At 43.6% G+C, this 24984-nt stretch overlaps 1 protein-coding gene across 1 annotated transcript in view; it reads right to left on the reverse strand.

The window, feature by feature from the left end:
- The window catches only part of LOC142582819 (neuropeptide SIFamide receptor-like), a 252785-nt gene that overhangs the window by 21599 nt on the left and 206202 nt on the right, over positions 1-24984 (reverse strand). Inside the window, exon 2 of the mRNA XM_075692882.1 lies at positions 16933-17032. Coding sequence (XP_075548997.1) covers positions 16933-17032 — 100 coding nt within the window. The remainder of the gene's footprint in view (positions 1-16932; positions 17033-24984) is intronic.

Raw genomic sequence — 24984 nt, forward strand, 5'->3', positions numbered from 1 at the left:
CCCTCCTCACTGCCCAAGTTATTTGACGCGATGTGGCGGACTAAATGAAGTATCGGATGCCAGGTCCGAGTCATGTTGCGAAGCAATAGTGAAAGAGAAATTATCAGAGAAGGCAGCCACTCAATAACAAACAGCTCTTACGAAGACAAGCTCTTCGAAGACAAGAAGCGAAACCATACCGATATATACCTTATTTACAGCCCATGTATTAAGAAGAAACTCACTGCAACAGTGCTCTTTTTTTTTTCTAGCTGACCACTTGCGTGTACTTAAGTGGTGCAAATGCCGCCCAATTTAGTAGCCACTGAGCATTACCACCATGCCTGACGGTGTCGGCAATATGCAACTTCGAATGAGGACCTCTACTTTGCACGGGCGGTGAGAAAGCAGCGCCAGACATCAACTGAACAGCTGCCACGTCTAATCAGCAAGCTGAAAATGATGAGGTGAGTTGTTGGTCTCACATGACCGTTGAGAATCCGTCTTTGACGTTGATCAGAACCACTATTATACGTCATCATGTGGCCCCTCTCTGTAACGTGTCTTATGCAGGGCGCGCTGAGCTCTGCTTTCAAGGCATGTGCATAATCTACGAGGTAACCACGTCACGTTCTGTGCCATACCGCTCGCCAGTTTGGAACAAATATTACGCGAGAGGAGGCGAGAGAGAGAGATGGATAGTTAATGGATCCTGGAGAGGTTAGCCTGGCGGTATGCCTAGCATACTAATGATAGCTATTGTAAGCGATGATGTATCGTCTGCACGGAAATTCGCCTACAAAATATGAAAGCCGAAGGAGAGGCTATGCACTAAAACACTGCATTGGACGAGCGTTAGCTCTTCTTCACCTGCCACAGTCTATATAAGTCGCTTTGCTTCTCAGGTAGCAACAATACACGGGATTTTTTCGTTCAGTTGGATTCGGCCATGTTGCTTGCAAATTCAAGAACGGATGAATAAAATATCTTCCCACTCCTATGTACATACTATCATTCCTGCGGGAGCTCGGGAATAATCGAACATGTCCTTTTAGATTGCACCATTAGCATATATATGCAGATGTCCTCCAGGGGACTATCAAAACAGCCTTATGTCCACGAAATGTGACATACAGATTCCACTCGTCGAATCAAAAATGCAACAGCATGGTCTCGTCATTCCTGCGGTTTTCTTCTTTAGAGTACAGTACGGATATTATGAAAATGCTCTTTGGTTAGGTTCCACGTCACATGAGAATTCCGGGAAATGAAAACGCGGACCAATGTGCAGTAGCGACAGCCCATGAAAGACTAACACAAATAAATCTTCCATTCAAGGACTCTGTCCGGGTGGTACATGCTGCGATCCCCTCAAAGTGGCAAAAGGATTGCCCCTCTAAAGCTAGCGACGAACTCCAAATAGTAAAACCCACGCTGCATGAGTGAGAGACATCAAACCACCAGGAACGTTCATAAGCTTATCTTATGTCGTGTTCTTATTCGACGCACACATTTCGCGCACAATATCCTATTGAAAAATGAAGAACAAGTGGCATGTAATCATTACCAAGAACCTCTAACTAACAATCACAGTTTAACAACATGTCCGGCGTTAAAGGTAAAAAGACAGCTATACCTTCATGAACGTTCCATAACATTAACACTATTTCATCCCTCTCCGATCCTATCTAAAGGCACTTGTATCTATAGACGATATTTTAAGCTCCTAGAAGAAACAGGCTTTTAAAACAAACTCTAAAGCAATTATTTTTGTTGTTTGAAGCACTTTTACCAAATTATATAATCTTATCTAGTGCATGGCAAATCATAGCCTTAAGTGCTTATGCACCTAACTTAGCCTGGCCTAACCTAACTACTTCTCGAACGGCAGCTCCCTGCGCGTATTCCTTAACTGCCGTCTGCGGAGCAGATACAGTTGTGCGAGTAAACTTTGAGTTTGATAGTGTTTTGACAGTAGTGCTTACTTAAGAAACCTTGGTAATAGCGGAGTTAAAAGCAGTTCATTTGCAGTGCTCTACATGTTCTCGCTCAGCGGTCCGCTGATGCTGCGTAAGTACCTCGATGACGTCGTTGGCTGTGAAGGAATCGTTGTCTGACTGCCATGTCACGTTATTGCTTGTTTTCGTAAAGTGGTGCAAGTGTTTTACGTTGGGCAAGATCTTTTTTTACGTTGTCTTCAACAGTATTGAGTGTTAATATGTGGCAGCTCATGTGCTTACTCCCATTTCTTCGCCTTATACACTGCCGTGTGTAGCCGGTGTCATGTACACGTCAATTCTTGTATTTGTCGTGCATCTGACGCAGGCGAACATCTTCAGAACTTGCGAGATTCTAGCAGACATGCATGCGCGAACTGCTTATGATTTCAGTAACGAGAGCACTTGTTCGACAAAAGTACCTCGCACTTCTGTTTCCTGTTCTCACAATATTGTGGCTTATGCTGCGTTGACGGTTCCTATTTTTCTAACTCAATGAAATCGTTTTTGGGAATATAGTTTCTTAGACTTGAACAAGTCTGATATTTTTGTAAAATGATAAAATGGGCTACTCCCCAAAATCTTTACCCTCTTTGAGAATTAAGGCATCTGAAAGGAACTTGGAATTTCGTTCGACATATCGGAATTTCAGTGTAACCATACTTGACTTTACCAATGGCAAGTAAAATGTGTGCGTCCCTTCGCAGTAGCTTAACAAAGGGCGCAGCGTAACAAAGTTTATTAAAAAATAGGCCAGCACGTTCTTCGCAGCATCAACTCTACATTTATTACACATGAAGCGTTGTGACCTGCATGCGCAGTGTTCGCTTTAATCGGCCTTGCTATGTGGGAGCTTGAATTTTAACGTAACTATTCCGTAGCAATATTGCAGCTTATTTATACAATATACAATCTAGTACTTGATGTTTATTTTCTAGTTGCTTTCCCTCCTTTCAGAGTACTCCTTGGGATCAACCCACGTCGTGGCACAATATCAACGGCGAAACCAGCGTTTAACAAAAAGGTACTGAACTTTAGCACCAGATTGGACTTGTGAGCAGCAGTCGCTGGAATTAGGACATCTTTTGAAAATCCTTCTACCTTTCCACTACAGTGCTGACGAATTCGTGGTTCCTGCTGTCACCGTCTTGTGCAGCCTTCTTCCGCGTGCAGCTGCACTCCTGTTTGCATGTGCTGACTAACTGCGCTTCCCCCTAGGAGCCACTGCGCCTGCGTTGCCTGCCCTCAGGGTGACAAAAAGGATTTACGGGACTGCGGCTCTCCTGCCTGCACGTGCTGCCTCATTGCGCCTCGCCCTGAGCACCACTGCGCCTGCGCTGCCTGGCTTGAAAGGGGTATAAAAGGAACCACTGAGGCACTCGGTCCACTTGTGAGCAGCAGTCGCTGGAATTACGACATCTTTTGAAAATCTATCTACCTTTCCACTGCAGGTTATTTTTTTACGTTATTTCTTCCCATTTTGTGCTTCTACCTGCGGCTGCTGCTCACTAGTGCTTCTTTCGTTATTGCCTGTGCTATATAACATGCCTTCAAATGCTGAACTGGCTAAAAAAATTTAGCAGCTCGAATCACTCCTTAATAACAAACTTGATAACCTCGTTGATGAACTTGCTGCTAAAATTGCGAAACAACTTGATGACCAGGGTCTTGCTAACCTTACATCTCTGGCTGACAGTGTGCGTCACATGAGTGACCAGTACGATAAAGTGCATACAACTGTCAAAGAATTGCTGAATTCGAACAAAGATTTGAGGGCCCACAACGAAGCGCTCGCCAGGAAGATTGCAGCAATGGAACAATACAGCCGACTAAATAATATTGAAATCAAAGGCATCCCCTGTACACAGGGCGAAGACTGCCCTGTCATTTTGAACACAATTGCAGAAGTTGTTGAATGCCCCATTTCAACGACAGAGATAGACGCAGTTCATCGTGTCGCCACCAAGACACCAGAAAAAAGTATCATCACCCGTTTTTGTTCACGTGACAAGAAAAACGAATTCCTTCGGAAAGCTCGAAAAGCACGTTTGCGTACGTCTCTGATAGGTCTGACAGGAAGCAAGGATAGCGCTATTTACGTCAATGAACACCTGACCATTGGCGTTACCTTTGGACCGAGAATTGCCATATCAAGGCGCGCAAGACTGATGACAGCAGGGTCTTCAGAATAAGTGCCGAGTCAGATCTGCGCATCTTCACGTAGATATCAATTCGCAACATTTGTCATTTTCATAATCTGTTCTTGACAACATTTCCTCTATGGCATTGCTCTCAACAGTAGAAACAAAATCGTTGCTCGCTGGTTCTAACTATCATTACTACACATCAATGCGCGAAGTTTATGCAAAAACCAAGATAGCATTACTGCCTTTATTGATTCGCTCGGTCATTCCTTTTCATTTTTGTGCGTTTCCGAAACTTGGCTTGACTCTTCAGATGGTAATTTATATGGTTTTCGGTCGTTCGATTTCGAATACTGTCACCGCAGTTCGGATTGGCATGGCGGTTCGGCTATCTTGCTATCATCGAAAATCAAGTACGAATGTAGGCTTGACCTATGTTTAAACGTATCTAAATGTGAATCAGTGTGGATCGAAGCTAACCTATCGCCTTCTAGTAATCACAATGGTCTAATCATTGGTTGCACTTATCCCTCCCCATCTTCATCTATTCCTGATTTCTTGCACAACCATACCACAATTCTTCATAAAGTTTCAGCTGAAAATAAACAGATTTTAATAGTCGGTGATATTAACATTAATTTACTGGATACCGATAATAGTTCAGTAATATCATATAGCGATTGTTTTGTTGGATTCGGGCTTGAGTCTTTAATTACTTCTCCTACTAGATTTTCCGCTTCTGGAACTAACACTCTTCTTGATCGCGCCTTAAGCAACATCACACCATCTCCAAGTGCGGGTGTCATTGACATGTCTATCACAGATCACCTTCCCATTTTCGTTACCTTTGTTACGGAAAAACCTTACTATGACACTAGTTACTTCACATCCAGGTTCGACCGGGATAACTTTCTTAATACAATAAATAGTGCCAACTGGTCATCAATTGGTACTCTATGTGATCCTCAAGAGGCACTCGAAAAATTGTGCTCATTATTTTTGAAAGCTGCGTGCGCTAGCACTACAACTGTCAAATGAAAAAAAATGTTTAAATTTCCACGTAATTCTTGGATAACAAAAGGTTTGTTAACCAGCATGCGTAAAAAAGATAACCTTTACAGGAAGACTAAAAAACAGCCGTTCAATGTGAATCTAGCACATCGCTATAAAAAATACAATACCATGTTGAACAACCTACTAAAAAAATCAAAACGGCTTTATTATGAGAAAGAATTCTGCAAAGCTAAAAATGATCCGAAGAAACAATGGCAACTTTTCAACGACTTTTTGAATGCACCCCAGGCTAGTAGAACCATTGATAAAATAACTTATAAACATGACACTTGCACTGCATCGTCTTGCATAGCTAACTCATTCCGTGATTACTTCCATGAAGTGTACAGCAATAGCCCAATAGCCTCTTCTTATCCACGTAACCGTTGCAATCATACATTCTTTCTTTTTCCCGTCACAGTCGATGAGGTCTGTTCTGCTATATTAAATCTAAAAAACACTTGCCCAGGTCTAGTTAATCTCTCTGCCTATCACTTAATATTTGTTGCCCCTTGCATTGCAGAAAGACTAAGCAGCATAATTAATCAAATTTTTAAATGCGGTACCTTTTCAAGTTCGCTTAAGAAGGCAAAAGTAATTCCTGTCTTTAAAAAAGGTGATAAATCTCTTGTGTCGAATTATTGCCCTATCTCTATTTTGTCCTCCATTAGTAAACTTATCGAGAAATTATTTCTGAAACGTATAAACAGTTACCTAACAAAGTTTAAGTTGTTGAAATCTTGCCAATTCGGTTTCCGTCCTGGAAGTTCGACGAGCTTAGCTCTTATTGCCTTAACCGATTACATAAGGTGTTCTATTGACAGTGGTAAATTTGTTGGCTCAGTATTTTTAGATTTTACTAAAGCTTTTGACACTGTAAATCATACCATTTTATTTGCCAAACTAGAATCTTTAGGTGTAACAGGTCCAGGTTTAACTTTTCTTGAGGATTACTTACATGACCATGAGCAAACAGTCTGTGTAGGGGGCGCTTATTCCGATTCGAAAGTGGTTAATCAAGGGTTACCGCAGGGCTCAATACTGGGACCCTTGTTGTTTTGCATTTACATTAACGACTTACCCGATGTTCTTGACCTTTCTAATGCCATTTTATATGCTGATGATACCACTATTTCCATAACTGATAACTCTTTAGCAACCTTACTCCTTAAACTGAACAGTGAACTAGCAAAAGTTGTTGAATGGTGTGAGTTAAATCATTTAATTTTAAACCCTCTCAAAACTCAGTTCATGTTATTTAAAACAAAGCAGAAGATCGTGACGTTTTCCCCCCGAGTAACTCTCGACAGTCACCTTATTCCTGCAGCGGACTGTGTTTTGTTCCTTGGCATAAAATAAGATTCTCACTTGAAATTTACTAATCATATTGCGTTTGTTAAACAGAAAACAGCTTTCGGCATAAGAGCTCTCATAAAATCACGTGCATTCTTTTCAGAACACGCATTATTATCTTTATACTTTGCGTTCATTCACAGTCATATCACCTATGGTATTGCTTCCTGGGGAAATGCGTATAACTGCCACCTATCGTCTATTCAACACATACAAAACCAGGCTATTCGCATAATCACCAACAGTTCCTTTTACTCAAATGCTCTCCCGCTACTCCAGGCAAACTTTATACGATCTGTATCTGGCTTGTTTAAGTATCATCTAAGTGTTTTCTTTCTTAAGTTACTTAACAAACAGCTTCCTTTCGAATTTGTGGACTACAAATTACTCACTAATACCAACCACACTAGGTTTGCGCACAATTACAACTTTTTATTACCTAAATGTAACACAAACTATGGGAAAATGGCGTCCTCGTTTTCAGTATTAAAAATATGGAATGACCTACCCCATTCACTTAAACTAACGTCATCTTTGCATGTATTCAAACATGAGTTAAGATGCTTTATTTCTTTTTGTAAATAGTTTCACGTCCTATAACATGTTCTCTGTATAATTATGCTTTTTGATATATGTACTTTTTTGTTTGTTTTCTCTTGCCAATGTATCGAAATACGCGCATTCATTTGTTTTCCTTGTACTTTTTATATTTGCTGCTTTAACCCACGTTTTGTACACACCTTTTTTTTTCTTTTTAGAACTAAGGGTTCCGTTGCAGTCATTGACTTTGTGATCCTCGTCTGCATACTATTTGTTGTTTACTCATTGTTTTTTGAATGACGAATAAACTGAAACTGAAACTGAAACTGATCATACAGGCAGAATGGGACATTTCGGTGCGATATATTTTTTTACCTCAAGCACATTTCTTGGAGTGTTAAAATTAAAGTGAAATGTGGCGTAGTGAGAGCACACCACGCAAAAAATTTTATGCTCTAGAATTTATGCTCTGTGTTCGTTTTCTGCCCAACAGCTCAAGCACTCTGTGTTTTCCAGCGCGGATATTCAAAATATAGCGTCAAATGACGTTTTTCTTTCTTCAAAGGTGCTAGCAGACTATTTTACGCAATAAACAAGTTGCTTCATTCGTTCTCACTTATTTAACATAGCGGCTTATGTCAGTAGAATTTCTGCTGATGCAAATGTCGCTCTAAAGCTTGCCAGTTTGAGTCTGTAGTTACCACCGCTAGGCAATCAGCATTATAGAACAAGGTGTGTGTTTCTGCTTTCATTGCAGTTAATATGCGTAGCGCGTGCATACGAAAGTTACTGTCCATATTCCCTAGCAATAAGCTAGGGAAATTCGTAAAACGTGCTCTAGGTGTATTGGTGGACACATTACATGTGGTTGTCAAAAATATGCGCGAAGTTAGTTTGCCAGTCAGACATATTGGCCTCCATTCATGCACTCCATTCATTCAACCACCCGCGTGGTTGCTCAATGGTTATGCTGTTGAAACGCTAAGCACGAGGTCGCGAGGTCGAATCCTGGCCCCGGCAGCCGCATTTAAATGGGAGCCAAAACACCCGTGTCCTTAGAGTCAGGTGCACGTTAACGAACCCAAGGTGGTCTAAATTTGCGGAGTCCCCCACTACGGCGTGCCTCATAATCAGATCGTGGTTTTGGCACGTAAAACCACATAAAGAAAGCGTAACATTTGACAATTAAACTTTTTCATAATTTGTTCTATATGTTGCGTTCACTTGTTTAGGTTGTTTCCCGTCTTCTCTCTTCAAATCTTTCTTCAACTTCAAATCAGCAGTGATATGTTTCACACGGACATCAGCTGCTGCTTTGGTTTTATTGTCAGCTATCTTTTTTTCAATGTGTCAATTCTCCTTGCTTCAGATGAAATGTATGTCTGAACTGTAAAGTGAATAGTAAAGCAGAAGAATCTGCAGCAAGAGTAGTGCAGAACACCTTTTGAGTAAAAGGGATAATTTAATACCAATAATAAAAAATATAGCAGGCAAGCTTTTATCCAAAAATTATCGTTTAAGAATTCACTGAAATATTGCTAAAATTCCTCAGAATATTACGCTTTGCATCTGTGGTCCCGCTGAATGAAATTACAGAAGCCAGTATTTTTTTACCAGCAATAGCTGTAAATATGAGGGCCCGCTGCTGCAGTGCCATGAAATGAATCTACAGACGTCTGTATTTTTTACGGGAGATTGCTGTAAATGCGACGGTGCGTTAAGTGCCGTGTAAGGACATTACGGACATCTGTGTTTTTTACGGGAAATAGTCAAGATGGGGGGCTGCCAGGAAAAGTCGAGTAAGAACAATGGCGTAGTTTTTACAGGGCCCGGCCCCGTCACCAGACACCATACAAAAAAAAAACCTGAAAGTTTATCGCGAGATATGGACCACTCTGGCGAGTGTTCTGAGCACGTACGTGGAAGGCCGTTCTTCCGTAGGTTGTCAATGATCAATCCAGTTTTTTCACACGATTCTCCTCATGCTGTCGTCATCCCGCGATCATCATCATACCCTCGTCGTCATCCGATTGCCCTCGTATCGTTGCCATGCAATTTTCGTTATTGCGTCGTTTTCATGCAGTTGTCGTCATGCGTCCGTTGTCATACCGTCGTCATGGTGCAGTCATGGTCCTTCCATCGTCGTCATTCCAACTTCGTCGTCGGGTTGTCGTCATACCGTCGTCGTCACGCCATTGTCGTCATACACTTGTCGTCCTCTCAGTGTCCTCATGTCACCTTCACGGTGTCGCCGCTATACTATTGTAATCGTTGTCGTATTGCCGTCGTGGTGCCGTAGTGGTCGTTCCAGCTTCATCAGTCGATTCTCGTCATACCGTCGCCGCCACGCATCAGCGCACCATGGTTACTTAGTGGCTATGGTGCTGTGCTGCTAGGCATGTGGTCGTGGGATCGAATCCCGGCCACGGCGGCCACATTTCGATGAGGGCGAAATGCGGAAATACCTGCGTACTTAGATTCAGGTGCACGTTAAACAACCCCTGGTGATAAAAATTATTATGGAGTTCCCCACTACGGTGTGCCTCAATATCAAATCGTGCTTTGGGCACGTGAAACGCCCTAATTGAATCAAAAATTTAATTTAATCATCGTCAAGCCGTCGTCGTCATGTTATCCTACACTCGTCATCATCCTACACTCGTCATCATCCTAGTCTCCTGATGCCATCGTCGCCACGCTGTCGGCGTAATACCATCATCCTCATTTCAGAATCGTCATCCCATCGTCGTCATGCCATCGTCGTCATCGTCGTCATCGTCGTTGTTCCATCGACGACATTTCTTCTCCGTCATCGTATCACCGTCACTTCGTCGTCGTCAAACAGACGTAGTCATGCCGTCATGCTCACGAGCGACATTGGCAAGTGAGTTTCATAGAAAAGTGGGCCGCACTAGAAGACGGGAGTATGGTGCACATTGCCCAAGCAACGGAAGTCTCAGAATGACCACTTCCGATGCTAAAAGAATCGGTCTTCAGCAATATGGTGTGTTCATTGCTTAAATATTGAATGCTGATTGCGTTCTAAGACTTTCTTTAGGACTTGATGGATGGTACACTAACACATAGTTGTTGCAGTGGAGGTTTCGACTTCGCAAGAGGGCAGTCTAGCTTACTCTTGGAAAATCTTTGTTTGTGTAAAAAGCAGTTATATTCGCACCTTCAACAACCATTGAAGAAACCAGGCAGCCTATCCGACCAGATTACGCACCTCGAAGAAGGGCATACATAACGCAACCAGGCAGATGTCTGCATCGGCTTTGATAGGCCCATCTGTGAGCACTTTTGGAAGTCATTTGGGCATTCTGTCTCTTTTCGTTTGTGACTAAACACTTTGTATCTAGAAGTCGAGTACCTAGTAGACCATTTTCAAGACGGAGCTAAAATTCCTGCTGCAAGTTGCATAAAGAAAGTGTGAGTTCACTTAGAAGGCAAGAAAGACCCGGACAGTTCCATTGCATTAGAAACGGCACATTTGGACGGCATGAAGAACATAGTGCCCTCACAACGTTCTTAGTGCTACACAGATGCTGAAAGAGTAATGAGAGTTCAGAATAATTGACGCAAGAGCGCTCGTCGACACCGTCGCTATGTGCGACATGCGCGACAGCGGAGCCGCAAAGAAAGCATTCGATACCTTGGCGGCAACCCTTTTGCGGTGTTTCGTCATGGCACGCATGGTATTCCTTCATTGCTGACTTTTCGTCGACGTCACCGGTTCGCCATGTATCTGAGTTTATCTGGTCGCTATTGTGCGATAGCAATTATACGGGCGCTCGAGACGCATTTGCGTCGTCCCTGTTGGCATCGGCGTTGACGTTGTCGTGCTGTCCTGTTACTGATAGTGCGTGTGTGGTCCCCGCGTGGAGAATTAGAAGGCCCCGCAGAGGCGCGAAGTCCGTTAGGCTCGAAAAAGCGACCAAGCCAAGTGGACGCATTTTTCATCCTCCACTCGATCCGCTCCGCCGGAGCCAGGACAGTGTTCTGGCTTCCACTGCTGGCAGGGGCAGTTCGCACACACATTAGCGTTCCCGTTGAACAGCTGTGTACATACATACCACACTGTGGTAAACGTCAAGCTGAATTTATGCAATCATTTGTCTGGACGCTAACCAACGCCGACGGTTTTTCCGTCTGTCTCATCTCGTGCACCGCCGAGGTGCGGCGGCTGCTACGCCGTTGGCACGCTTTGCATCAGGTCAGTGTCCTGAGACGCCTCCAGCGAAACGCTAAGCCTCGATAACGCATTCAATGCTTCGCCTTCGAACAAAACTAACAATTTTATCCCACGCGAGTCTCAACTTATACTGTAAGCCCCCGTGTTGGCATCACAACATGAGGCCCTAATTAGAACACGGTCCGCTAGTTTTCATTTCCGGAAGACATGGTCTCATTATTAAATTATTGCCACGCAAATCTTTTAAGAAAAATAAGAAAAAAGCAGCGTCTTGCGTGCGTGTGTGTGTGTGTGTGTGTGTTTTTTTTCGGTCGTCACTCCCCTATGCGCTGCTAGACTGGGTTCGAGACGTAAACACGAACACTGACAGAAGTCTCTTGTTATACATTTCAATTAATCTATGCTTATGAAGGACCTACTTTTATTGGTTATGCCTTGTAAGCTGAAAAGATGCAAGAGCGTTTTTTTTCGGTAATGCAATAATGCTGATGACGGCGTTACAATGTGATATACACTAACCTAAATCATTAGATGATACAGAACCTAACGCTAAAACGTCGAGTGCAGGCTACTCAGCAATCGAATTCCCGCGAAGTAATAATAATAATAATATTTGGGGTTTTACGTGCCAAAACCACTTTCTGATTATGAGGCACGCCGTAGTGGAGGACTCCGGAAATTTTGGCCACCTTCTTTAACGTGCACCTAAATCTAAGCACACGGGTGTTTTCGCATTTCGCCCCCATCGAAATGCGGCCGCCGTGGCCGGGATTCGATCCCGCGACCTCGTGCTCAGCAGCCGAACACCATAGCCACTGAGCAACCACGGCGGGTTCCCGCGAAGTAGGCTGTGCGCTGTGCCAGTCTTCGTCTGCCTGCCGTTCGTTGTCATGTGCAGTGTAGTGTGGGCCATTAGCGGTAATATCATATTATAAATTAGTGGCTCAATGGTGTTTTCATTTTCGCACTAACACAGCAACGCGCATGTGGCTGCAATATATTTTTTTTCCCCGTCTTATTTATTCGGTAAGTATCGGAAGAGTATAACGGTGTTATTTTCTGAGTGTAATAAGCCTTTAGAAGTGCCTTGTTGCCCGCAGATTGTAATAGTTTAGTTAGACGCATGAGAACGTTATTTTGCCAAATACGTAATGACGTGAATTAAATCAATGAAAAGGGCGTTTTCTTGAAAAACACTCTTTTTAAGGAATGAAATGCGCGAAATATAGGCGCATAAAGACATTTTATTGGATTCAATTTCTTATGCAGCACAGCCACTCGGTGAATAAATGTGCCTAACTCTTGGCTGCCTTGGGTCGAGCTTTTGTAATGTGTCATGCTAGGAAGCTCTGCAGCGCGAAGCAGAGAGTTTGCCTCCCTTTCAATAGGTTTCAGAACAGTGGGTGCAACAGGTGGCCAGTGACAGATGATCCGGATTCAGCTGTGGTGACATGCACACCGCTTTCCTCGTATTTTTTTCCCCACGAAGTTTGCGCCCACAACTTTGCAACAAGCATACATCAAGGACCGAATGTAAGAAATCGCGTTAACTTTATGCCGAGCACGATAAAGAGTCGCTTTTTCGGCTATTGCGGCGCACTGACTCGTCACAAGATAAAACGAAAAAAAAGTCGAAACACAAGCAACAGTCGTAAATATATATATATATATATATATATATATATATATATATATATATATATATATATATAGTCGGAACAAAAAGTACTTCGTCATTTTCATTTGTAGATAGCCATCATTATCTTCCCTGTTCTTCTACTTCTTCGCGCGTGAGCTGTGGCGTTACCTTTTTTGGAATAAACAGCGCTGGACAACTTGATCGGTCTCGGTATTATAAAGTGGTGGAGGTACGTCAAGACCCCGACGTCCTCTCGCGTTCCCGTCCTCCCTGGAGCTCCGTTCCGGTCGCCGCCTGCGCCCAGCTACCCCTACAACAATGGACACTTCCAACCCCAGCCTTTCCGGCGCCTCTAACCCTACCACACAGACGACCCCGCCTGCGGCGCCCTCTTGAACTGTGACGAGCCCTCAGCGCGATCCCCCTGTCTTTGCGGGACTCCTCAGTGATGACGTCGACGATTGGATCGACCACTACGACCGCGTGAGTTCTTGCAATAAGTGTAACGACATCCAGAAATTGAGGCACGTCACCGTGTACTTGACCAGTGTTGCAAATACGTGGTATTTTAACCACGAATCCGACATCGCGGATTGGTCCACGTTTACCTCCAAGCAACGGCAAATCTTCGCTTCCTCGTCTGGCCGTGCAGAAGTCGCCAAACAGAAGCTGGGAATGCGCCGCCAACTTCCACAAGAGTCTTACACCTCATACATAGAGGATGTCTTGGCTCTGTGCCGCCGTGCGAATCCTAGCATGACAGAAGCCGAACGCGATCGCCACATCTTAAAAGGCATTGGGTCTGTCGCGTTCAACGCCTTAATCGTGCAAACTCCGGCCTCTGTCCAAGACATCAGTCCAACGTGTCAACGCCTAGACGAGCTGCAGTCTATTCGTCTTCCACATGACAGCAGCGATCCTCAGGTTCCCCATTCTCCAGATCTACCTGCTCTTATCCGCACCATCATCCGCGAAGAGCTTCAACTACAAAACCTAAGGCGTCCACCTGCTGCCTGCGCCCCAACCCCCGCCTTCGACTTGAGCGAGGTCGTAAAGCAAGAGTTGACAGCGATGACTGCACCCACGACGCATCTTGCTCCGGTAGCGGGCCCCACACCTACCTACGCGGATGTTGCTTCGCTACCCACCCCTACTGTGACCTATATATATATATATATATATATATATATATATATATATATATATATATATATCCGCGCCACTACGAGCAACAACCGACGTGCTCCCCTCCGAAACCCTGCCCCCCAATACAACATAAAAATAAATAAAAATCCCAAACGCTGAAATTATTTTTCTCCAGCACCATTTCAGAGAAGCAGGGTTGTGGTGGGGGGGGGGGGGGGCGAGAAACGACAGACGGTCTTCAACGTACGGAGGGAGGCGACATAATTTTGTTTCACCGCAGTGAAGAACACAGAACACGACTCTCGGCGGGCGCTCCAATTGTGTGGATTCGAAGGCAGGCACAAGATGCCCAGGAGGAAATCGTGGCGCCTGGGCCAAATTTCAAAATGTTGTTTTTCGCAGAGTTGCCGATGGTGCTCTTGGCCAACTGGTGCAACGATTTCACTACTCCGCGCCGCGTATCTTGATGCTTCACATCGGCCTTTCAGGAATTTTTCACCCTTCAAGATAGGCTGAGCCGCCTATTTTATGCATATTTATTATTTTCTTTAAAAGGCAACATTTGCAGAGCAGTGGTCTGTCGTTTCATTTCTTAAAAGGCTATCAGCACTATTTTGTACTTGTTTCATTGAGAAACATTCATTCCAGGTTTACAGAAACAACGTTGCATAGAAAGAGAGAGAGAAAGAGAGAGAGATAAAAGAGATTAGAAAGGCAGGAAGGTTAATCGGAAGATAGATATCCAGTTTGCTATCCTGCACTGGGGAAGGCGGTGCTTCATATAATGAGGCTCGTGAATATAGGCTGTAGCCGACCTATTCATGAGTAATGACCTTTTCAGCTACTAAAATGGGACCCCAGCGTTACTTGCCACTGCGATACTTATGTTAATGCCAGATACGCGTTTCTAAATTTTTTTTTCGACAAAATGCGTCGTCGTTTCATGTTTACCTCGTAACAACAGGCAGTCTAATATTTCCAGTAGAGACGGCGCATTGAACGTTACACGTATTTCTCTTATGCATACTGCCGAACAGAGGAACTGGTGATGCCATGGTAGAGAAGCTATAATAAAGAAAAAATGGACAGGAGGGGAAAAAATGAGAGGACGATAATCTTCGCTAATATCTCCATAGAGCTACTCTCGCTTAAACATTAAGTCCGAATATACAGTTACAGCTGTGCGAAGGGTGCCTGCGCTTGCAGACTTTAGTCCACAGCTGCAGTTTTTTTTTTTTATGTTGCGGGACTAGTGAGGCACCCTAATGGGCAAACATTGTTGCGCTGTCTTTATTTTGCAGCTGTGCGTCTCAAGGTCTCGAAAATTTTTGTTTACCATACCCCAGCGCTTTAATAATGCGCTCGTTATACGTAATAACGAAAAAGCGAGCAGCTTTAGTTTGTTTTGTAGGGTAAGGTTGCTCCATTTTTGCAAAATGCCAGCCGCCAGGTTTCCAGAGGCCTACCATACTTTTACGTCGCGCGTTGATTGAGCCTCTAAGAGAAAATGTGCGACACATCTATTCATCTCGTCACAGCATACACAAGGCACTTTATGAATAGTGCAGATACGGCTAGGACTGAATTTTGTGGATTCTAAGAAGCGGACATTGAAAGCGTCTTCTTCAGCTGCATATTCATCCCATTGGCAGCCAGATGTATTAGCTCGAGAACCTGGTTTCCTAGCACCTGCTCACGACCACTAGTATTTTGCTGCAGACCCACAGTCGCTGTACAATTTTCCCAACATTTGATTTACAGCTTAATATGTATATCGTTTAGAAAGACGGCGGCAGGAATAACTGCAGGCTTACAAACCTCACAAGCATACTGGTTTTTCGCGCAGTTTACCACGTAGATTTGACTTGCAGGCTTTCGCGCAACGTTCTCATTCTTTTCGAATATATTTGCCTGAATGGTGTCTACATCACTCTTCGTTGTAGAACTGGCGTATATATTCTGCACGAAACGCATTGCGCTTTCAGTTTCGTGCTATGCACAGACTCAAAAAATTACAGGGTCTCTAAGATCTCTCTTAAGAGGCGAACGGCGAGAGCCTCCTCTTCCTCCTCTTATTATTCGCCTCTTTCTCTTTGCCTCTTCTTTCTATTCTTTCCTTTAGCTATTACTGCTCGCTACTAAGCATTTTTAGTAATTTATAGTCAGTTGTGGTCATTACACGCCGTTGTTAGACATGTTGGTCATTTCGGAGTCATTAGTAGTCATTACAAGTCATTTCAGTCATTATTAGTAATTACTGGTCATTACTAAGCATTTTAGTTATTTGTAATCAATCGTGCTCATTACAAGCCGTCGTTAGACATATTGGTCCTTTCGTATCATTAGTAGTCATTACACGTCATTAGTAGTGATTTTAGTCATTACTACTAATTACTAAATATTTCTAGTCATTTCTAATCAATTGTGGTAATTACAAGGCGTCGTTAGACATATTGGTCATTTCGGAGTCATTAGTAGTCATTATTAGTCATTACTAGTCATTATAAACCTCTACCAATCTATTGTAAGGTTATCATTCACTTACTGCCACCATCAATGATTTTTCATTCTTTAATATGTCTTTAATCTGTCTTTATATGGCGTGATGACGCTTCGGCGGACACTCCGGCGGTCAGGTCTGCTGACAGAAACTTCACGATGAGCCAAGAAAGGCTTTCGCCTTAAAAATTATTAGGAAGACAAGGACACTAGGTAATCGCGTAACTGATCGTTAGCACGCATTACTATTGCGTTCTAGTTGCTTCCTAAGAATAACAAACACATAATTTCGTGGAAGAGCAGCGCTATATAGCAGGTGCATCTACATGTCTTGCACGCTCTCTTTATAGTTGAGTTATTCAAGTACCTGCCGTCGAGGGCACTTACCTGTCCATGGATATAGCTACCAGTGTGTTGATGGAGGCACTGACTGCTACGCCTTGAAGGTACGACACCGTCTTGCACATGAACCAGCCAAGCATCCAAGCTGCGCACAAGAAAATTGAAAAAAGTGACGCATGTGACAAATTTCGCAGTAAAATAATAGTGGAAATAGTCTTTTCATTTGTTCATTCATTACATAAGGGGCAATCAAAAACAAAATTTCCCTCGAGTGTGATACAGGTGGCACGCTTTCTCGATGACTATTATAAGCTCGATGACTATTATAAATAAAGCTGTATGTGTTTTTTTTTAAAAAGAGCGCAATACTTAATTTTAAAATCTACGTAGTGGAGCATCAAAGCCTCGCGACCGATGAGCATTACCAGTATACCTTAAGGCAACAGAAGCACGCGAAGCTACATGCGTAAAATAGTTCACGTGCGTGCAAACGAGCAGAGCCTCATTCGTGCTTTCCGACGCGTGCCTTTGTGTTATCCCATTTTTACTATAGCTGGACAGGAAACAAACACAAACAGAAAACAGGAAGTCAGATTATAGCCCGCTTGTGATTATTCATAGTGTGTGAATCATTTTTACGGGGCTTTGGCGGCCCCTTAACTGCACACATGTGTGGCCAGGCCAGGCTATGTACAGCGCAAAAAAAGAAAAAAAAACATAGGTGCGGACAATAACGCAACCACTGCAAATCGTTGTGCCTCTTCCAGGTTCACCTGCATACAGTAGCTGAATAAATACTGCAGATACACACTTGGGACTACTCCGTGTTTAGAAATCGGCTACAGTGTGATTACCCATCTGCCTCACTGTAATTACGTGTAAAAAGAGTTCATCACTGTTTGCTGCTGTTCACGCTTCGATTCTTGAGCATTTTACATTGCATTACTCAGTCACAAATCTCACCAATTCACAACGCCCCTCAGAAACTCTTACCAAAATGTAATCTAAAACGAGTATTTTATAAACGTTTATCAGCAGAATGTTTACACTACCAATACAGGGACATATGCCCATGGTGTGGCGTAAAACCCACCCTTTATCATATCAAGTGGGAATGCAGCAAAACCAAAACATTCCACAATATAGAAAATCCGAGTGCAGAGCAGTGGGAGAGTGTGCTCCCCAGCGGCAACCAAGGCCTCCAACGGGGCTGGTACACCATGCCCGACGAGCAGCCACGCTCAGTGGTGCCCTGGAATAGGGGCGCCAACCCTGCAAGACGGGAGTCACCATCGACAAGACGAAGATGAAAGTAATCGGTCTAACTGCTGAATGACTCTGCAAATTAGAGCAATAAAGTGTATCCTATCCTATCCTATCTTTACACTAGGAAATGAAATACCCCCCGTAATAGAATACTGGAAGCACCAAGGGATAACTTCTTCCAGATAGTAGCAGTGCCACGTATATAAATTGTGATGGATAAAAATCCCAAGAAGAGCACCATTTTACAGTCGCACATTTGTGCCATGCAGGCTACCGAGCTAACATACACAAAGTATTTATAGAACGCAAAATCATTCACGCGGATGAAACCAGCTGTGTGTTGTTAGCAGCCACTTGACGCAAGTCTCAAGCATGTTCTGTTATCGCTTATTGAGGCCACTATTTCAACGGCTGATTCTTAGAGCCCATTTGAAGTCATCTATTTGAGCTCGATGCAGCCGGCTGTGTATATCACAGCCCCTTTTTTTCCGCCTTAAGGAAAAGCCTCCCAAATTTCAAAAACGCCGACGTTGCTGCCCGCTTCCGTGCCGCAACATCGCAGCTCTCGAACGCGCGGCGAACCAACTAGATGCGCTCCATAACAAAACCAAACGGTTACATCGATTCAACCAGGGATTTATCTTTTTTGTATTATTAAATGTGTTTAAGGAGAGGTTGGTGCCTATGAGTGGCACCGGCGAATCCTCTTCTCTTGATAGTTAATGTCGGAAAGTTGTCAATAATCACCAAACTGGACAAATAAACACATGAATGAGCATTCACATACTAAGTCTCAATCCTGCAATATAAATAAATGGTCGCGCCACAGAAGAGTTCAAATTACATAAATACTCACAAAACCGAAGTGTTCCCAGGCAACACATGAGTTCACACAGCATAAATGTTCACAAAACCAAGACGTTCACACAGAAGGTGCTGGACAGTTGAGTGCCGCACTCTAAATGCAACAAATACAAACGCTACATGAACACTAATACACAATGAACATGCAGCTAAGGGCGCCTGTTCATAACAACAATGCGAGCTATAACTATTTTATGACTTAGTACAATTTTTGGAGGAATAAAAAATATTACAAAGATACTGAGGCGCGCGCAGCGATCGTTTGAAGTTTTTCTGTTGGCCATAGACCTAAAATTTTTACTAAGTATACTGGCCGTCGAGCCAAGCCATGCAGTTTTTCCGAGAGGTTCTTGCGGGTAGCATAGTGATTTTTACAGTGTAGAAGAAGGTGTTCTATGTCTTCTTCAGCCTCTTCACATGAACATGTAACACTGTTAGTTTTTCTTATCCTATACAGGAAGCTTTCAGTATAGGCAATGCCTAGTCGAAGCCTATGAACTGTTGTTTAATTAGATCAACTAACTTTAAACGGAATATTGGATTCTATTCCAGGATCTATATTATATAACTGAGAGTTCTGCGCATCATTTATGAACCAAGTTTCCTTGGACAATCTACTGCATAGTTTGTTCAATAGACATCGCGCATCACTCGGTGCTAGAGGATGTAATGATAATTCATTCTCTTGATGTGCTGCACGTGCCATGTGACCGGCTGTTACATTTCCTATGATTTCAAAGTGACCTGGAATCCACTGGAAAGTTATGTTGTGTCGCAGATCTTTCGCTATGGCGTATGTCTTCTGTATTTCGTATGTCAATGTGCTGTTTGCTTCTCTTAAGCTGATTTCATTTGAGCACACCAATGAGACTTATGAGTCACTCAGAATTACACAGCGCAGTGGTTCTGACTGCTGACATATGCAACGTAAAGCAGAAAGTCTTGCGTAAAGTTCTGCCGTTGTGGACGTTGTAAACTGGCAAAGTTTATAAGCTCTTTTCTCTTGGTATGCAGGTTTAAAACGAAGATGTAGAGCTTTCTTTCCAGCATGATCCATCGGTATACACATGAATGCGATCTACGTTCTTAGTATAAAGATGTGATAAACTTAATTGCATTAACGCAACTACGGACATGTCACATTTGCAACCTGCTCCAGGAATTGAAGTGACTGTTCCTGGAATCGCTAGACGCCATGGGGGATGAGTTGCGCAAGTAGGCCAGTACTCGTAAGCAGGCAGTAAATTTTTGCACCGCCGTATTTCTTCAGGTATGCGTGCAGCGGTTCTATCCTGAAGGTGTTGGTATAGTGGATGATTAGCGTGTTGCGTAGCCAAACGAAAAAGGTGACGACAAATTTCCGTAAATCTTAGTGCATGAAAAGTTGGTTGGCGGGAGGACTGAGCACTTACCAAAGCACTGGCAGATGCACGCGAAATATGTGTACCGATACATATGCAAATGTTTCTGGCCATCAATCTTTGAATTGTTTCCTCTAGATTACAGGATATTCCATGTAGCACAGCAGCAGAATATGATATTCTTTGTCTAATGATTGCCGAGTGAATGCGTAGTAAGGAAGAGGTTGAACTACCCCATCTCAATCCAGCAAATCGACGAAGAACGTTGATTAAGGATTTGAATTTCTCCTCTAATGCTTTTATTTGGTGTCGCCGCTAAGCACCTGCCAGCTACGAGCTTCGCCTCTAGCAAGAGAGCAGGAACGTTTGTGACAGCGATAAACAATCTGCAAGAGCCAAGTTATCAAGAAACATAGCATCGATCCACCGCATCAGGCCAACCAAAACTGCGGCACGAATGTAGCGGCCATTACGAAGAAAAGCGACGTGTCGCATTCATGAGTGAGAGTGGCCATCGCATGGGCGGAATGCATTCGCAGCACGTTTGGGAGAAGCACAGCATTTGCGAGAAAGCGTGAGGCCACGTCGGCTTTCTTTTTTCAAAACTTCCCAGGCTCTATTTCTTAAGAGGAAAAGAAAGATATGTCCAAGGTAGCACGCTAAAGCAACTGAAACTGGTATTCTGAAGCATACTCTAAAAAACCTCGCATTCACATATTTTACGTAAATTTAATAATAAAAATTTGTTAACCTCTACTTATTTTGAAAGCTAGTTTTTAGACAGAAAAAATACTAGACGCTTGTTCAGCCGGTTGTTTGGTTTCAATCGCGGAAAGCATAGAAGAGAGAAATATAGATCAAATTTCTGTACTCTCTTTTCTGTTTGGTTTGTTTTCAAGATTGGTGCATGTGAGCAGGGACACTCTGTACACACTATTGTGTTCTTTACTGCATCTCAAGTGAAGCGACGTACGCTGAGAAACACCCACATTTGTGCATTTTATGCGGAACTTGCCTGGGTTAAAATAGGGGGCGTCATCCCCAGTACTATTTGAAGTGCACAACAGCCTTCCTCAAGCAGTACGCAGCCCACAGCTTACGTGTGTGATATCTTCTACAGAAGATGCTTATATTCAAATACTTTAGCTAATATAAGATTAGGAATGTTTCTAGGGATTTTATTTTCTATCCTATGGGTTGCACGTGGCATAACGTGGTAATGAAATTCATCCTCAGCCAATTTTTACGTCCACTGCGGGACGATGGCCTCCTACTGGCGATCATGAATTCTTGTACCTATGCCAAGCTATTGAACATTACTTTTATCATCTGCATATTAATGTCCAACCCTACTCTTACACTTTCTCGGTTAAGGGCCTCAATCATTTTTGCAGTTTGTCAGCAGTGTTGCAGAACAGAGCAATGTAACAGAGCAACCAAAGAAGATATATTCGCCGTTGATCGCCCCACCTAAGCCTTCCCAGTATAATAGATTAACCACTTCCCCTAAACATGCAGTGAACAGCAGTGGAGAGACTGTGTCCTTGTCTGACCCCTTTCTTGACAGGCCATTTTCATTTTGTGTGTGTGTATGTGCGTGGAGAAGCAACGTATCTAAGGAACCTTTGTACATATTGTCGAAGAAATTAACGTGCGCCTCCTGTAGTCCTTGATTATGGAATACCTTCATGACTGCTGGTATCTGTACTGAATCAAATGCCTTTTCATAATTTATGAAAGCCATATAGAGAGCTTGACTGTATTAGGCAGATTTCTCAATTATCTGACTGATGACATGGACGTGATCCATTGTATAAATACCCCTTCCTGAAGCGAGCCTGTTTTCTAGGTTTATTGATGTTAATTGATGCTCTGATTCTATTGAAAATTATCTTGGTGAATATTTCATGGAGTACTAATGGGCCTATAATTTTTCAGTTCTTTAACGTCTCCTTTCTTATGGATTAGTATAATGTTGGCATTCTTCCAGCTCTCAAGTGTACTTGAAGGCGTGAGGCATTGCGCATAAAGGGCCTTTTCAAGCATAATAAATCCTGCTTCATTGACTAAATCGACTGTTATTCCTCCTTCTCCCGACGCTTTTTCCCGGGACATGTCTTGCGAGACCTTTCTAACTTCATCGCTAGTTAAAGAACGTGCCATCACTACTTTCAGTAATGGTAGCGTCGCTAATATTACGAATGAAATGACGATATATTAAAGCTTAAGAGCCCATTATATGCAATTGTTGCAATAGTAACATGCGAAATGTGTCCATTAGCAGTCGCTTCTAGTCGTCAGGTAGGTCACTTCGTAAAGTAACAGCCCTGAGGGCTTCTCGCGGACAGTTTTCGGGCCGGGGCATGTCCAGAGTAGATGATCTGTTGTTGCTGCACACGAAGGGCAGAATACTTCCGACATTCAGCACCGTTTTGAGATAGTAGTATCTGTGTGAAATTGACGTCAGGTGTAGCGGCTGCTGCATCTCACGTATCCGGACAGAAACTTCCTCCACCCAAGAAAGGGTGTGGACCCGAGAGCAGACATGCTCGGTAAGAGAGGGAGTGTAATTGCAGTACGCCTCTCCTGCTGAAGAGAAGACGGAGATGTTAGCCAGAAAAACATCTAGTTACCTACTCTCCACTGGAAGAAGGCAACGTGATATTAGTGATTGTATTGCGGAAATTAACCAGCACGCGGGTGGGGACATGGCACTTATTGACACTTTTTTACAGATTTTCGCACTCCATGCTTAGTGGGGTGCCCGTATTACTCGAGGGCGGGCTTTACACGAGTAACTGCGGTATATATATCAAGACCTCTGTGTTGACAATTGGTGTACAGAAGCCTTAACGTACTACATGCGTGGAGGAGGTCTAGAGCTTTCTGCAGTTCTTGACAAAGAGTGCAAAGGTCTCCATGAGGTGACAACAGTGTGAAAATTTCAGCACAAATAAGAAGCCAGGTGTCCGACACGTCTTGCAGCTTTTACAGTATACAGGCACTCAGGCAATATTAAACAATTGTGGCAGAACGAAGCATCTCGGTACACGATAGTTTCAATGAAAGATCCAAATTCATGTCAATCACTTAAAGCGGAAAGCCGAGGCTTTCCATGTTTTGTAAGACAATCTCGTGTTGTACATTATCTCACACTTTATCGATGTCTGCAGCCACCGCTATCCATTACCTAACTTAGTCACGTCCAGCCAGTTGAAAGACGGGTAGCAGGATGTTGCTTTTAGAAAAGAAGCTGACTGCCGCATGGTTAGGAAATTCTCCGACGTATAGTATAGCGCTAGTCGAATGTATAATGATGGGTATATGTGGTTACCACCGCGCTCCAAGACCCGGAATGTGCGCCATAATTTTTTGTTTCCTGCATCAGAGCCAAGGTACTCACATCGCTCTCGCCACTGATGTCACGACAGTTGATTTTTATAGCACTGAGAGCACGCCGCGATGCAGTTAGCAAAAATGCGGGCACTGTATTGCAAGTGGTGACGACTAACCGGATGCACAGCCTGGAAATGCTGCGACCTGATTTTCAGGAAGTGCGATCTAGGATCGGTTGTTTCTATTGATATTGTTTGCAGCGTCGAGGCAGTGCCTGAGGTCTCGAGAGAGCGAGAGAGAGAGAGAGAGAGAGAGAGATAGAAAACGTTTATCAAAAGTAAATAAAAAGCAACCCAATCCGGTGAGATCCGCAGATTAAGTTGATTGTTTATTCTAGGCCATTAGGTCGAACGTGGTTCTGTCATCGCAGCGGACCTCCTTCCAATCGGCAACTGTGCGTGATTGCTTTATTTACTCGATGATTTTGCAAATCATTTACGCGACACTTTGTTGCTAGATCCAGTGATGGAGGGCGCTCACTCTATAAAGGCAAGGCAGGCGCCAAAATCGTTATTGAAATTCATGCATGCCACGAGACTGGACGCACAGCTTTTGTACGGCTGCTGTCTAATGTACGTACGCATCCACTGGTTAACCTCCCTGCCTTACTGTGTATTCTCTCTGTCTCTTCTCCTCATCATCATACATGGCTATATACCTTCACTCCCCTTCCATTTCCCCCGTGCAGAGTAGCATGCTAGAGGACACCTGCCCAGGCCGAATTCTTCACATTTCGTTTGAATAAAATCTCCCTATCTCATTGTCAGATGAACAGACTATTGAATAAACTTGACTGATGCATTTGGCACGTATGTCAATCACTACCTGTGAAGGGTCGCTTCTCCACGCGTCGGGTTCGGCCGGCCATGTAGGAGACTCGGGACAAGCCACCACATCGGGACAAGCGGGTTCGGCGCGTAGTATCGGAGTTGCCTTGATAGCAGGTGTGTACTATCTGAATGACTCAGATGAGCAAGATTTGACTCGGTGAAAGCCTCGCAGACTGGCGTGCATCTCTTGGAGTCATTTATATCGCCCCTCATGGTGGGCAGGGTGTTAAAATCGCCTCCAATGAGAACCGAGTTTCCCGAAAATACGGACCCGATGTGGTGCAAGCAACCGAGATGGTGGTATGTGTTGCGTGGTCCTGGCCGGACTTGTTACAACCACAAGTATACTTTTCGCTGTTGTGTGTAAGATTTGCGGAGGT

Source organism: Dermacentor variabilis, chromosome 1 (assembly GCF_050947875.1).
Source record: "Dermacentor variabilis isolate Ectoservices chromosome 1, ASM5094787v1, whole genome shotgun sequence".
Taxonomy (NCBI): domain Eukaryota; kingdom Metazoa; phylum Arthropoda; class Arachnida; order Ixodida; family Ixodidae; genus Dermacentor; species Dermacentor variabilis.